Source organism: Helicoverpa zea, chromosome 17, assembly GCF_022581195.2.
Source record: "Helicoverpa zea isolate HzStark_Cry1AcR chromosome 17, ilHelZeax1.1, whole genome shotgun sequence".
Lineage (NCBI taxonomy): Eukaryota > Metazoa > Arthropoda > Insecta > Lepidoptera > Noctuidae > Helicoverpa > Helicoverpa zea.
Window position 1 is genome coordinate 3,872,404 of NC_061468.1, and position 17,274 is coordinate 3,889,677.

At 35.8% G+C, this 17,274-nt stretch overlaps 1 protein-coding gene across 1 annotated transcript; it reads right to left on the reverse strand.

The window, feature by feature from the left end:
* Positions 1-6,345: 6,345 nt before the first annotated feature.
* LOC124637932 (sporozoite surface protein 2-like) lies at positions 6,346-7,998 on the reverse strand. The gene is made up of 4 exons (XM_047174669.1): positions 7,987-7,998; positions 7,726-7,768; positions 6,954-7,346; positions 6,346-6,635 (listed from the first exon to the last, which is right to left on the reverse strand). The coding sequence occupies exons 1-4, from the start codon at positions 7,996-7,998 to the stop codon at positions 6,346-6,348; spliced, it is 738 nt and encodes a 245-aa protein (XP_047030625.1).
* Positions 7,999-17,274: the final 9,276 nt, after the last annotated feature.

Here is a 17,274-nt window from a genome sequence, read left to right on the forward strand (position 1 = left end):
TCATTAAAATAATATATTTATTAAATTAAACTTGAAGCTTGGAATATAAAACGCGCATTGTTTTCTTTATTAATAATGTGATTAATATGTATTTTTATAAAATAAAATTACGAAATAAGGCAATCCGCCATGATATCTTGAACACCAATCAGAGCTCGTGACGTCATTTCTCAAAACAACTCGCGCGAAAGCGCGCGAACGTCACATTTCGTTATTGTGAACTTCCACTGCGATCTTTGTTTTTAATTAATTAATTGTTTATAACACGAGTTATGGAGCCCGGATTTATCAAGGCAAACAGCGCTAATTTGCCTAGAATTGATATCATAATGCTGGGAAAGTTTTTGGCATCAAATCAAGATTTTTGTTCAGCTGAATTTAGAAATGTAAAAACTTCCATGTAAGTATACTAGTTTAATTAAAACACAATGAGAGATGAAACCTAACCTCGAAATAGTTATTTACATTATAAACTATGCTAGAATCTAGAGAACTACGTAATAACTTACATCAAAGTGATCTTCACAAAAATAAAGTTGTACCCTGGGCAATATTGCTTTTGAATCTCGCCTTGCAAGTTTAAGCCACTTGTTTCGTATTTTTTTATTGTGAGGAACGTACACAAATAACTTATCAGGAGTTGTTTTGGATGTGTTCTTACTTGGTCCCCCAGTGACCCAGTGGCGGATTTACAAATTTGCCGCTAGTAGGCCATTCAATTTTTGCCGCCCCTAATGATTGTGAACTTAATGATATTTCTGTCAGTTACTAGATTATTTTTGCAACCCGCTATGTACCGAAGAGTTTAATGTTGACCTAACAAGTTTATCTGACAGCGACTTTAAAGCGTAAAAACTCTGTAACTTTTAAACGGCTCAATTGATTTTCATGAAACTCGCCCGTAAAACACCTGTAATACAAAAAAAATACTAAATTAAAATCGGTTCATTCGTTCGGGTAGGTACTATATCAGAGGCGCACCCATCGGGTGGCACCCCCCCAAAAAAACGACACAATATAATCACGGACTAAAATTGTAATTGAAGTACTTAAAAATTGTGTAGAAATCATTCATGGTGCTTTTTGCTAGGTTTAACATAAAGAAACCGGAGTCATACCACTGCAAAGTTATAAAGCGCTAACTAGTTTTATAGAAACCAGTGTCAAGTAAAAAAGCCGCGAGCGCAGCGAGCGCAAAATTTTTAAGATTTAGAACAGTAAAGTACCAAAACGAGTTTATAAAACCGGCCTAAAGTGAAAAAGTCGCGAGCGTAGCGAGCGCCAAATTTTTTGAGTTTTGAGGACACAAAAGCGAAATTATTTGGGACACAAAAGTCCTCCACCTCCTGAACAGCTTAGAAATCGTCAGCGTAGAGCGTCAGTTGTTTTTGCTACTTCGGTGCTTTAACTTTTTGTTAGATTGGACTCAAAGAGCGCAGAATAAACCAGAAAAGATGAAGAAACCGCGAGCGAAGCGAGCGGATTTTTCAATTTATTTTTATTGAAACGCTATTGGAATATTTTAAAATTCATGATCACATAAACCTAAGCATATAAAAAATAAAATAAAAATAAAAATAGCCTTTATTCAGACCTTTATTCTTAATCTAACAACTCTGACGAGTTGATGACACCAACGACCTGGTCTGTTTTCCCAACTTTGGCAAAGGCCTCCTCCATTTCCTTCCACTCTGCTCTGTATTGGGCTCTTCTAGTCCATATATTCCCTGCTATGCTTTTAATTTCGTCATCCCATCTTCGGTACTGTCTTCCTCGATTTCTTTTCTTGTCCCTAGGGTACCAAGATATTATGTTTTTGTTCCACTTGTCATTGCCTCTGACTATGTGGCCGGACCATTTCCACTTTAGTTTCCTTATTCTAGTTGTGACATTCTCAATTTTCATGCGCCTTCGGATAGTGGTGTTTCTTATTCTATCAGATTTTCTTATATTTAGCATGCTTCTTTGCATTGCCGTCTGACACGTTTCAAGTTTCTTATATTGCGCTTTGGTGAGAGCCCATGTCTCGCAGCCATATGTCAAGACTGGGAGTATACAAGTGTTATACAGTTTTGTTTTCACGTACGTTTTGATTTCTGTATTCTTCATTATTTCCTTAAACCCCCAGTAGCGTTTCCATGCATTTCCAATCCTTGTGTCGATTTCTTTTGTCATTATATCAGTGACCGAGATTTGTTGGCCCAAGTAAGTGTATTCTTTTACAAACTCTACTGGTTCGCCGTTTAAAAGAATATTGTCTTCCAATGCGTTTGTCATAGCTTTGGTTTTTGAAGTGTTCATCGTCAGACCTACCTCGCGGCTTTCTCTATCCAGATCAGTGATCATGTATTGTAGTTGGTCTTTGCTCCTTGCCAGTATTATTATGTCATCAGCGAACCTCAAGTGTGTAAGATTTTCGCCATTTATGTTAAGTCCGTGGTGGTCCCATTCCAGTCTCCGAAAGATATCTTCCAGTACAGCTGTGAATAATTTAGGTGACAGTGGATCTCCCTGGCGTACGCCTCTGTTTATGTTTATTTGTTTCCCTTGTTTCTCTAGTTTTATTCTTGCTGTACTGTTAGTGTATATGCTTTTTTTAAAATCCTAATGTATTTCTGGTCGACTCCTTGTTTCTTCAGACATTGCCAGATACTGTTGTGTTCTATTGAGTCAAATGCCTTGTTGAAATCGATGAAGCAACAGTAGAAGGGCACTTTAAACTCTTTGGCTTTTTCAAAAAGTTGTCTTACCGTTAGTATATGGTCCAATGTTGAATAGCCTAACCGGAAGCCAGCCTGTTCCTTGGGCTGGTTTTCATCAAGAGTTTTGGTTATTCGCTTTAGGACAATTTTTGCAAAAATTTTGTAATGTTCGACATTAGGCTTATTGGTCTGTAGTTGTTAATTTCTACTTTGTCCCCCTTTTTATGGAGTAGGATTATTGTTGATGTAGTCCACTGTGCAGGAATTTCCTCGGTGTGCAATATGTCGTTGAAAATGTGTTTAAGTAGTGGTACTAGCTCGTTTTTACAATCTGTAAGTAATTCGTTGCTGATATTATCAGGGCCGGGAGCTTTATCCTTCTTCTGTGTTTCTATTGCCTTGTATATTTCTTCTATTAGTATAGGTGGAACCGCGTCGGTGTTATTTAAGTCGGTGTTTACTATTTGGTTCTTGCTGGAGTAAAGGTTTTCGTAGAATGTAGTTGCTATTGACAGTATATCATATCTTTTTGTTTTCGTTTTCGAAAGTCGGTCTTTCATATTGGATATCCAGTTTTTCTTTTCTTTTAAAGTTTTTAGAGCTTTTTAATACCTCCGGTTTTGCTTATGTATTTTTCAAAAGTTTCACGCCTAGTGCGTTCTCTGTCTTTTCTTATTTGGTTTTTGATTTCTTTACTTATTTCGCTTATTTTGTTTCTGATAATTTTTGTTTTCTTTGTAGTATTTAACAGTTTTGATCTTGCTTCTAGGAGTGTAATTACTTTCTCTGACAAGTTTTTCTTATCCTTCGTATTATATTTAGTATCAGGTTCTGGTCTCAATGTCAATAGTTCATGTAGTATGTTGTACTTCTGCTGAGTATTTATACCCTCAAAGGATGATTCTGTCACTAATTTCAGTTTGTCTTTGATGGTGTTTAACATTTGTTTGTTATTTGGTGTTGGTCTTCTGACTTTGAAGGGTCGACTTTTAATAGTGCCCATTGACCTGCTCAGACGTGCTCTGAGGACTCGGTGGTCGCTATTAAAATTTACATAAATGGTGCCGCAGTCGTCAATTAATTTTGGTCTATTTATTAAGATGTTATCAATTTCGTTTTTGAAACTGCCGCCTGGCGATTCCCAAGTCCATCTTTTTGAAGTTCTTTTCTTGAATAGGCTGTTCATTATCCTCATGTTATTTTCCATCGCCATTTCTATTAGTTTTTGTCCGTTCCTTGTTCTTTTCCCTCTGATGTAAGGGCCAAGTACAATATCTTCTCCATTTCGTGGACTTCCAATCTGAGCATTGAAATCTCCCATTACTATGCAGTGTTTGTATGTGTACTTTTTTAGGGCGATGTTGAGAGTTGAGTAAAATGCATCGATTTCTAAAGTAGATGACTGCTCTGTTGGTGAGTAAGCTTGCCCTATAGACCATATTTCCTGTTTTGAGTTTTGAGGACACAAAAGCGAAATTATTTGGGACACAAAAGTCCTCCACCTCCTGAACAGCTTAGAAATCGTCAGCGTAGAGCGTCAGTTGTTTTTGCTACTTCGGTGCTTTAACTTTTTGTTAGATTGGACTCAAAGAGCGCAGAATAAACCAGAAAAGATGAAGAAACCGCGAGCGAAGCGAGCGGATTTTTCAATTTATTTTTATTGAAACGCTATTGGAATATTTTAAAATTCATGATCACATAAACCTAAGCATATATTACAGTGAGTTTATTAATCGTTTATTTATATATGGATTGTGTACTCGTATAATTATAAAAAAAAAAACTGTAAAAAAATTCGCAAAATTTGCCGCCCCTCTAAATCTGCCGCTCTAGGCACTGGCCTACTTGGCCTATTGGTAAATCCGCCACTGCAGTGACCCCACAACGCCCTTTCGAATTCATATTTAATAACACAAAAAACTTAATTATTGCACGAGCGTTGTTTACTTGCGTCTTGTAATTTCAGTCGTGACGTCACAAGTGACACCATGACACTGACAAGCGTTTTCGCGCCGGATTCAAAGTGGACAGAGAAAAATGCAATTATTTGATAAAAAATCTTCGCATTTTCTTAAAATTAATAATTTTTCATATAAAATAGACGTATACCTACATCATACAAAGGAATTTAAAAATTTGTCATCATGCCTATTATCAAGTTTTCATTAGATGGAAGCAACTTTCGAGAGTTGCTCTCGATTTCTCCATCGTCAGATCCTGGCGTGGTGACAATGGGACCCAACTGTTAGTATACTGTTCCATATTAAAAATATTTTTCAAATAGGTCCAAGTAAATAAGCTTAAAAGATTAGATATGGTGTCGGAAATAACGAAAGATAATAAATCACTCACCATCCCTTTCATTTTGTTTAAATATTGAAATATATTCCGGGACACAACCACTCTTTGCTGAATCCAAAATGATACTAATTGATAATTATGATAGCATTTATAATAAAAGCCACCTCTATGTACCTAGGTATCATTATATTGATCCCAGCAACTCGCGCAACATGATACTCGTTGGCAAGACTGGTTCCGTAGGCACCGACACACAAAATTCGTTTCGTTTTCGTTTACATTTATCTATATTTTCCATTTCATCAACTTTTTATTTTGCCTATTATTATTGGCTAATGTCAGTATTCTAGTAAGCAATTCAACCGCCAGATGGAATATTTTTAACGGCCACCCAGAGAGGTAATTTAGTTAATTTAGTGCAACACAATTGTGTTGTAATATACCTAAATGTGGAACTGTATGTGGTGCGTGCAGAACTGGATGTTTGATGAGACTTTAAACGAAGGAACTTAGAAAATGAACTGGCTCAAACAGCTGAATAACATAGGAACTGGCTATTTATCAGCATATGGGAAGAAGTTCCTTCAGGGTGTAGAAACCATGGGATCTACTAGTTGGAAATAAAACAATTTTATACAAGACTTCAACCCTTTATAATTGTGGTAGTAGCATTAGCATATTATATGTAATTTAACAGTGTTTCGACGGAACTCTAAAATGATGACCTGCGCTCTCAGCTGATAATCGCACATTCCTTCAACAAACCACATAAATACCTACGTATACAAAAAAATAATTATACCTAACAATAAGCAAAATACATTATTACATATTTAAGAAATAAAAATCGACAACTACTTTGGTTTGTGATAGCGAAATTGGTTTTATTTTTACCTCGTTATACGAAATAACAAAATGATTAGGTACTGCGTACCTAAATACATTTCATAGGTACTAAAAAAACATCATCTTGAAAATAATTATGTGCAGCTGCGAAAATAAAGTATATAACACTAACTATTTTCCCCAAGTAAAACCCTGCATACCGTGGGAATGACTACCCTTATCGGAATAAAGTATAGCTTACGTTACTCAGTCAAACTGTAGATTTCCATCTGTGGGCAACTAGAATGAAACTTAGTTATATTTTTGACGTTCATAAGTGCTTGTAAAGGCCTAAATGAAATAAACTTTGACTTTGTGAAAGATTTTTTCAAATGTGTTCAGTAGTTTCGAAGCCTTTAGGGTACAGATAACAAAAAAAAAGGTTCCTCTTTATTACACAAAACAATATTACAATTTGATATATATTATTATTTTTTATCTTTTAATGTAACACTGTTCAAACGACTTTCACAGATGGAGTAGTTGAAGGTATGACATTAGACCAAGACTGTTGCGTTGCAGATATTCCATTCGGTGTACCATTCGTTGAATACGGAGTACGATTGACTTGGTTTGGGTTCGTTGAATACGGAGTACCATTGACTTGATTTAGGTTAGTTGAATACGGAGTACTATTAACTTGGTTTGGGTTCGTTGAATAAGGAGTATTATTAACTTGGTTCGGGTTCGTTGAATACGGAGTATTGTTAACTTGGTTTGGGTTCGTTGAATAAGGAGTATTGTTAACTTGGTTTGGGTTCGTTGAATAAGGAGTACCATTAATTTGGTTGGGGTTTGCTGAATAAGGAGTAGCATTAATTGGGTTTGGGTTCGTTGAATACGGAGTACCATTAACTTGGTTTGGGTTCGTTGAATACGGAGTGCCATTAATTTGGTTTGGGTTCGTTGAATAGGGAGTACCATTTATTTGGTTGGGGTTCGCTGAATAAGGAATAGCATTAATTGGGTTTGGGTTCGTTGAATACGGGGAACCATTAATTTGGTTTGGGTTCGTTGAATACTGGGAACCAATAAATTGGTTTGAGTTCGTTGAATAAGGAGTACCATTTATTTGGTTTGGGTTCGCTGAATACGGAGATCCATTAAATTGATTCGGTGTACCATTCGTGAAATACGGGGTAACATTCGTTGAAGACGGGTTACCATACAGTGAATTTATGGCATTCGGTAAACCATTCTGGAATGAGTTATATGCGGGTGGCTGCAAATAACTGTATTGTCCCTGGTACGAATTCCCTCGCCATATTCCATCATCCACTGGTCCATTATTTTGTCCATAGTTCGAAGGGTACGAGGGGTGCCGATTATAAGGATTAAAACTATTTAAAGGGTACTGGAGTGGCGCTACAGGAACATATACAGGTAAGATGTATGTACGATGGTGCTTATCATTTCTTCCTATTGCTTTTAAAATTGCGTGGGTAAAGTGCGGCTTACCTGTGAACAAATAAAATTCTTAATAAATTTTCATACGTAACAATTCGTCAAAACTAATATTTGACGTAAGCAATATACTAGGTATTGTCGAACGTTTGATATTAGCGAGTACCTATTTATTGTTCTCTTTTGTTGTGAAGAAGAACATTTGTTTAATTTGGAGGAAAAGTTCAAGTCTAATAAAGACAATGACTAAGTACCACGTTTTTTGTTTCTCCATTTGACATGAAATGAATATCAAATAACTGAACAGTCCCAAGGCCGGGAAAAAACTTTTGACTACTAGGTAATTTTTTATTTTTAGGCTGCCTCGAGTTAACGGTGAAAATGTGAGAAACCTCTAAATTTTATAACGAATCTTAGGTATATAAAAACTTACAATTATATTCTTCCAAAATCACCAACAGTAAGAAACTGCAAACCTGTAAAAAAATATTGTATTAAATTATGAATTCAAAACACATGCATAATGAGGACATTTGAACTTTAAAATACAATAATCTAAAGTAATGGTAGAAGATATTTATTTTGTTTGTTTACCCAAAATATCCAAAACGACTGAAAATATTTTTAAAAAATATAGCCAATACCTTGTGCACATGTCACGTGGATTAAATAAATGAATAGTATCGGTACTCACCAACAACTTCATTTTGTCAAAATGTTAAAAAAGGTATTTGTATCTGAAACGACCTCTTTTTCTTAAATATCAAATGAAACTATCACAGAATTCTTGCCAAGCATTTACTTATATGTGTTAGGGATAACCTAAAAACTGTGTGAGCGTGTAGTGCCAAATGATGCGGGGTTCCGTAGTTAGCGTATGCGATTATGTTCCAATATTATTATTATATTATATTAATTTTATATAAAATTATAGAGGTATTATTTTATTAAATCACTAGCTTCACCCGCAAAGTGTGTGCTAAGTATGAATGAAAAGATGGATGGATTGCCTGAAAGATGACATGACACTCACTCCAGTGTCAATATAACGAGTGACAGGGGAAAATGGAACCGGAAGACATATTGCGCCGACCCCAAATAAAATTGGGAACATGGAGGAAGAGAAGAACTAGCTTCACCCTTTTTTTTGGGATATTATAAATTGCATATCAAATAAATAATCGCCTATCAATAAATACTCATCATTTATATTATTTTTTACATCAAATAACTTACTTCACTACAAATAAACTAAATATTTAACAAAACTCAAACTGCAGATAATTCGAAATTATACATCAATATGACATTACTTTTTTCCTTATAATGCAATACAGTTAAATTTATTCTTGTACAAAAATACTACATACAAGCATTAAATACTGACTGCACAGCAAATTTTCCATATTTCATAGCAAAATAACTATCCCAGTCGCTTATTAACCAGTAAGTACAACAAAACCTGTTTATCATATTTGTCTTAATTTTCAAGAAGCCATGCTCGGCAAATTTAATGATTATTATAACAAAAAAATTCTGTTACATTGCATTATTTCTAAAAGCAGAACAAATTAACTGAAATTTCATTCAGCGTACTGTGAAGATGGTAGAATTTTATTTGTATTCAATTTATTTTGCAAATTGCCATTTATAACCTTCAATTAAAAAACATTGTTTTAAAAATTGAAGCTAGTAACGAAAACGAATCGCTGCAAAACCGACTCCACGTAGTCTTGTTTGCCCTACCCCTAGAGTGCAATTCAAAACCGCGTAGGCGCGGAGGGGCGAGGCGGCCTGCGAGCTGAGGCGCAGGTAGGTTTAACGCTCGCCGACGCGGTTGAGGCTGGCCGGCTCAGCCGGCCAGTAAGCCGAAACTGCGGTGGTGAGCGTGAAAACCATCTGCGACGATAAGCTCGCATGGGACCGCCGGAGCCACGAAGCGCCGGAGCCGTGACAGAAGCCATGCTTGCTGCATGTTGCATGCTTACTTCCATGTTGCATGCCTGCTTACATGCTGCATGCTTCTTACAGGAAAATAAAAATTCCAAAACTATGCCAAAAGATGATTCTGACTATAAACATTCTGAAATATGATAGTTCTGTCTTTAATGACTACTTATATTATGAAATGTATGCCAAAAGGAAGTACTGACAATGACTGAAAATGCACCTGCCCCATTTTTTTTAAGAACTATATGTGCAAGCATATCATCGGACTTGCAATCCGACTCAAGTACGTGGCGCCACCTGTAGAAGCTAAAAATGTGCCTATTGGGCAAAAAATGTAATAAATTACTGGCTTTAATAATTCAATAAATTACAATTTTGTATTTAATTTTATATTTTTTTGTGCAATTTGTGCAAATTTTGATGGGAATTCGGAATCTTATTGCATAGAAAAAGGATATTTTTTGATTTGCGTTTAAATACTACCCTTTTTTTTTAACGACGTCAAAAATCATCAAGTGACCCCTTCCGCTGTGGGTTAGCAGCGGAGAGGGAGAGTCAGACCCTTACTGACTAAAAACCGTCGTGTTCCGTCATAGGCCTTTTATGTACCAGGGCCGCGGTATCTCTTTCGAACAACCCGCAGCCCCTGCACTAGCTTCACCCTCGCTCCGAGATAACTGCTTCCCGTAGCCGGATGGTGATAAAAACTATCATTTGTCCTTCTCCCGGGTCTAAGCTTAGATCTAGCTAAGGTTCAGCCATCCTTGAGTTATAAAAAGTGTAACTATAGCGGCCCACGCCGACTGTGACCGAGGTCTTTACGCCTACACCTAATCTTCCTTGGCATTCACTCTAAGTATTGGCGAATGCCACATGAAACCATTGTTTATATAAGTAATGTAACAATGTTTATTTTACTTATGTAAATCGGAAAATAATTTCAAACACGTGAATGTTCTTTAATATGGCTGCTTCATAAATAAAATCGTAGCAGGTAAACTTTAACCATTCTATTACTTGAGGCTCCGTGGAATAACAAACCAAATAAAAAACCTTTTTTTATTACATTGAAATTTAAAAATGTAAAAAATATGTTGAGTAATCAATAAATGAACTACAAAAAAGAATTACTGTATTTAACCACGGAACTCTAATGACCTGTATTTACATTGATAACCTCTTGATCACCAACCAACTGACTTTTTATCTGCGAATTAAAAACTATTGCAATCTCATAATAGTTTTTGTATTTATTCTGTAAAATATTAGGCTTTGAAAGAACTATCACACTAGCCTGTAGTAGTAGGTAATCCCAGACTAGATAATATGCGACTTACCTAGAAAATTAACTAGAAATGTTTAATCTGACTATACATATCTTACTAGTTTCCATCGGCGGTCTCACAAGGCTTCCTGAGCCAACTGTCTCCACACCTGTATAAAAAGTAGCCTATATGCTATGCTGACGTGGAAGTTACATCATAATCCATGCTTGCTACGTCACTTCGTAGCAATAGATTATAGCAGTACTGCGTCGTAGCACGATAACTGAGTAAGCTTTATTGTTGTGTATATATCAGGATCATGGCGATCCAACGAGGTAATGCTGCCAGCCTCTTGGGCACGCTCCCAGTCGACAGCGATGGGGACGTATTTTTTGACGCGATTTAGTTATAGTTAGTGGTTTTTTTTGTTTGTTTGTTTTACTAGGATACTTTTTTATATGTATTGTAAACTAGCTTTCGCCCGCGGTTTCACCCACGTCCTGTAGCCGGATGGTGACAAAATCTTAAAACCTTCTCCCGAGTCTAAGTTATCTCCCCTCTAATTTTCAGCCAAATCGGTCAAGCCGTTTTCATGTTATGTCGTGACAACGGAAAGCGGGTTTCACTTTTATATATATATAGATACGCAAATAAGTCAATCAAAATTAATTGGATAGATATTTTTACCGGAACTTTAACTTTGCCTTTGGTACAGTCAACTTCAGGTCAGTGGTAACAGTTTTATAGGAAAATCGTACTTATTACTATTGAGTTAAAGTGCATGACAGTTACCACTGATGTGCAGTCTACCGTATCCATAGCAACATCATAAACAAAAAGAGATTTGTTGATTATTGCCTAAAAATATTAACATATTACATGTACGTAGATTTGTCTCAATTTCATTTATTTTTTCAGACTTGTGTTGTGTTTTACTGTGGACTTTCCAGTTCTTATTCCCTGGATAACACATACTTACTTAAAAAGCTGTGAAGGATGGGCGTTTTTTCATAATTTCTGTCTTTCAAAACCAGGGTAAGGATTTTCAAATTTTGCATGCACTGTAAAATAATCTATTTTGTCAATGTTAAGTCAAAGTCATTTATAATTTGCAAACATGGGTACAGGGTACAGGTACAGGTGTTAGGTTTATAAAAGTTCTCCATATTCTACCGTCACATGGGCATGCAAATTATATAAAACAGTTTCAGAATTAATAGAAAATAATAAAAAATAGAAATGTATCATTCAATTGTATTGACAGTTTCAAACGATTTTTCGACAAAGTGGGTCATAGAAGTCAATGGTCATAGAGTGGTACATAGAGTGATAAAATGACTACCCACTTGTAAATATGGTATGCTGGGTTTAACCCCAAGATAATATTAAGATAGAATTTTAGGAGGAACTGTCCTACTTATCGTTATTTATGTTCTAATTAGATACTAGCTCCGCCAGCAGCTTCGTCCGAGTCTTTAAGAAACTGGGAACTTAGCGTACTTACTCGAATAAAAGTAACTCACAGCGCTTTTTACTTAGAGATAGTTGCATCATTTTACTTTATAAACTACAACTAACTAACGATATCAAAACCATCACCAGATTTTAGTTGTCAAATCGCTGACATCACCTGTGTGTAAATAATTTGGTTATCGCTATAGCTAACCCGTTATATGTCGGAGCGCAGATACACGCGAGGTACAAATGATTTTCAATTGTTTTACAATTAGCTACATACAAGCGATGACGCAACGCACTGTAAGAGTAGTAAGTTTTATTAACGAAGAGATGCTTTGCTGCAAGCTACCAATAACTGAAGCTCATGAATTTACTTACGTACCCAGGAGAACTTTTTAGTGATACCAAAAGAAACAACTAAGAATGTATGAAATAATGTATTTATTAAAACAAATGAAAAAGTTTAATATTTGAAATAATATTTTAAAATTTTACACATCTCAAGATTTTTTTTAATAAGACAATCAGATCATATTTGCCCCAGAATGAAGCAAGTTAACCCTCTTTGGTGAATTTTAATTTTATGCTGAGTTTGGTGTGCCATTCGTTGGAGCCAGGGTGCCATTCGGTGAAATCAGGGTGCCGTTCGGTGAAACCCCTGTATCATTCGTTGTAGATAGTGTACCTTTCGTTGTAGGCGGTTTGTCCGTTGAAGTCATGGTGCCATTTGTTGAAGGTGGGATGCCATTTAAAGAAGACCTCGTACTATTTGTTGTAGATGAAGTAGTATTCGTTGTAAGCGTTTTGTCAGTTGAAGTCAGGGTGCCATTTGTTGAAGGTAGGGTGCCATTCGTTGAAGACCCTGTACTATTTATTGTAGATGGAGTAGCATTCGTTGAAGGCGGAGTGCCATTCGTTAAAGTCGCTGTGCCATTCGTGGCATTTGTCTGTACTGGCAGTAGTAACAGGTACTGGTTGTAAACGTATGGCAATTGGTTTACAGGAGCATAAGGATATTGGTTGCTACCGTATAGGAATTGGTTGACAGGTGCTCGGGGATACTGGTTGAAACCATATGGGGACTGGTTGTTACCATATAGGGGTTGGTTTACAGGTGCGTGTGGATAATGGTTATAATCGTATAACGGTTGGTGTACAGGCGGATGCGGATACAAGTTGTAACTGTATAGGGGAGGGTACGCAGGAATATAGATAGTTGGTAGCGTAAACTGAGGTTTGCTTCCACGGTCCTGGAGCGCAGGTTTAAACGGTTTTCGCAAGTTTATGTGAACTGAAACAAGTAAAATTTCAAATGAATATATTACGTTTCTTACCTGGAGGTATATTATGCTTGGAAAAGTGTGAAATATAGGTCCAATTATTTGGTAACTACAACTTTTTTTCTTTTTAAGGATTAATTACTCTCGATCGTTGTGGTGTGCGCTTGATAGTGACAGATCTGGTTTTTAAAGCTATGTAAATCCGTTTAAAAAAGGAACAAAATAATAAAAAAAAATAACTAAATATGCTATTAAATATTTAGTTTTTTTTTTTTTTTGTAATGTGTAAAATTAAGCATAGATTCCCTCAGTTCATAAAGACTCAACCTGTACAGTGCTAGTATAAACTACAATCGAATACTTACAGGAACATTGATATCCCTCGAAAATCACCAACAACAGAAAACCGCACTCCTGTAACAATTGATTGTACACCATTATATTAGGATCAAAAAACGATATCTAGAATAGATGCAAATCGCTATAGTAATGTCGTTTTTCGGTAGGAATTCAGCAAATCCCGGTCCCAGAATCCAAAATCTCCCGGTGGGTGCAGCGTGGGGGAGTGTCAGAATTTTACTAGGCCGCGGTAACTCTTTCGAACAATCCCAGAGCCTTGTGGGCGAATCAGATTACATTATCATATTACATTGTCAGTTCAAATAGAGACCCTGTACTAAAAAGCTGAAACTGTACAATGGCCTAACAATAGACCCCTTGCGATATGACCACAATAAAATATTTGATTACTTACCAACCACTTCATATTGATGACACTGAGATGATGTTCTTGAATACAGAGATGTCTTGCTTACTGAGTACGAAATGACACTACTGCAGATTTTTGTCCTAACACCACTTTTATACTGATCTCATGATCTGCGATAACCTCCTAACTTTTGCGTTCAATATGTTGTATTAGTGTATACCCTTTTTTAAGTATGCTAAATCTTTATTAATAGCCCAACACAATTCTCTTTGTTTACAAAGAAGTAATGAACTTAAATCACCACGATTACTTAAAGTAGATTTCAGACTCATTATTGTTGATTTCTAAGATAACCAGGTGCACCTAATTATTTTGTTTTCTTAGCCGATTGTCGGCCGCAGCGGCTGTTCTCATTTTACAAGGAGATCAGCGCATAACATATTATAGTCTACAAGCAGTTATACAAGCATTTGCGCAGACACAGGACCACTTCTTTACCTTTACTCTCGTATTACGATTAGACCAATTTAGAAACTGCCTTTAGAAGCGCATTGCCCATTGCTATTTAGTTGTTTTCATCAAAATCCATGCTTGCTACGACACCTCGTAGCAATAAAATGTGGAGTTGCTACGCCGTAGTACGATAAGCGGTGTGAACATAAATAGCTACATTAATATTATCTGTGGAGATTCTTCATATACATGTCCCATTTCAGTAGGAACTTATTTAAAGATAAAAAATATTGATATATAACTGTTTCAACTTAGTCTAAAATACTAATAATAGTTTTGTTCGATATGTTTTTGTGCAAAAAGTGATATCAAGATTGTTCACCTTTAGCTAATTGCCTACATAAACGGATCACCCATAAGTTTCTTTTTCCACGGACTTTTAAGCTTCTCGTTTATTTAAGTACGATTACGAAATAAGTTAGTACTGCTTAGTCATATGACATAAGAAAACTTTTACGTCTATGAATATTACAAATTCAAAATTATTATTCTTATCAGCGGAACTTGGTATTCAGATAAGAACGAATTGAAGCACAATAAGTCTAAACAAAAACTATCTAAGGGTCACGTAGAACCAAACACTGTTTACACAATGACTGATAAAATGATATATTATATACTAGACAACATCACATGCTGGGTTTACCCCAACACATATTTTTTTAAGGCAGTTTCTTACTCTTTGATAAAGCTATCGGTGTTTTTATTAGAGACTAGCTTGTGCCAGCGGTTTTATTCAAATCTTTCAAGAAATACCTACTTTATATTAGATAGCTTACCCGGATAAAATTAGCCTACCGGTGAACTCATAGGTACTATGTTTATGTGAATATTTTTTTCGACAGTTTTTTTCTTGGTTATGCCGATCAAATCTGATTCGGAAAATTCTATATTTACCTATAATTTTGAAGAAATTTAATCACTGTTTGGTCACACACACAACACTCGTGTATGTGTATGTGAAAATGAATGATAAAAAATCACCACAAAACTTTTGACAGGGCAAATTAAATATAGGTAGTCAACAGACCTGCAGACGCACAAAGTTGTTTTGTCCCTGCCAGTGGTTATAGAAGTCATTTTTCTTCTTCACTTTGTAGTATCTAGGACTAGGAGAACATCCTTAGTGATTACAAAAAGAAACAACGAAAAATATAAATGAAATATTTTATTATCACAGACATATAAAAAATGCAAGAAATTACATTTTGACACATCTCAATTAGATTTAAATAATTAAAAAACACAAAACATATTTGTTGCAGAATTAAGTGGTTTAATCTTCTCTGGTGTATTTGGAACTGCTTACATATTTGACGGCTTGTTAGCTAGAAAACATACGGAATAAATTGCGCCTTTCATTAAAGTCGAAGTGCCATTCGTTAAATTCGGTGTGCCATTCGTTAAAGTCGGTGTGCCATTCATCAAAGACAGTATGCCATAAAGACAGTGTGCCGATGCCATTTTGGCGTAGTGGCTGTAAGAGGACCCACCACTACAAACTTTTAATAGGCCGATAGCTTTTTTGGGGACATAAATCAATATGAGAATGAATTCATTATTAATTAAGATTTTTTGGTTATATGCACATTACAGATATATAGATAGATTTTCTTTAAAAACCGACTGACCGACTGGTTCTTTGTTGTAGTTTCCGGGTACTCTAAGGAATCATATACTCGTGCTAATACCCTCTATACATTCCGTAACCCATTTGCGGTTGCTGCTGATGTTGATACTGATATCCGAACTGATATTGGTTGTAACCATATGGCTGTTGGTTTATAGGAATATATATAGGTTGTAGTACAGGCTGTGCGTCGCTATCGTCATGGAATATTGCTTTTAATATGTCTGCCAAGCATGGTTTACCTGCAACAAATAACATTTTAAATTAACACATGATACTTCTTACTTTCAAGTAATAAACGCTTATTGAAAGTCTCTTAAAACTGTAAAACAGTGGTTCAAGAGACTAAATTATGGATTACTTTGTACCTAATATTTCTATTGTATAGGTACTTTTGCATATTCATGAGAAAAAAGATCTTGCTTGACAGACAGAGGACCAACAAAGTATTCTTCTTTAATTCTAACGAATATTACATTACATCGAAACTTTTTTTACATCTATCGAAGGACAAAAATTAAAAGTTACGTTAGTAGTAAAGGGAAAAAATTACAATAAATAATATTATACACTAGTTACTGATTGCAGTTTAATACTTACATTGATATCCCTCGAAAATCACCAACAGCAGGAAACAGGAAACCTGTAACAATTTTTTTTTTTGCCATTATTCTAACTATCGCGTAATACAAAAATCCTTAGATCACTTCCCACAAGCAGGATTTTCCGCTCATTTTTAACGTTCGCTTTTTTCATTTGCGTCAGACTTTTACTGACTAAAACCCATCATGTTCCTTCTTAAGCCCAATATGTACCCTTATGTACCAGGGTAAATCTTCTCTTCTCACGTAGATCGACAAAAAACAACACATGATTGACAACTATCTGTGCATACGTCATACAAACGAAGACACCTGCAACCTCGTAAAAGCCGTACGAATAAACTATATGTAATGCAATTGTATTATTTTTAATCAAATCACATCAGCAATTTTGGCAAAAAATAGGTGTTACCTAGAGAGGAGGAGAGGAGAAATAAAATCCACTATACAAAAATTGACTCAAAATGGAATTGACACAAATTGAGCAATATTTAAACCCAAGATACTAGACTACTTCCGCCCAGTAGGGCCAAGGCCTGCCGGGGCTGCGGGTTGTTCGAAAGAGATACCGCGGC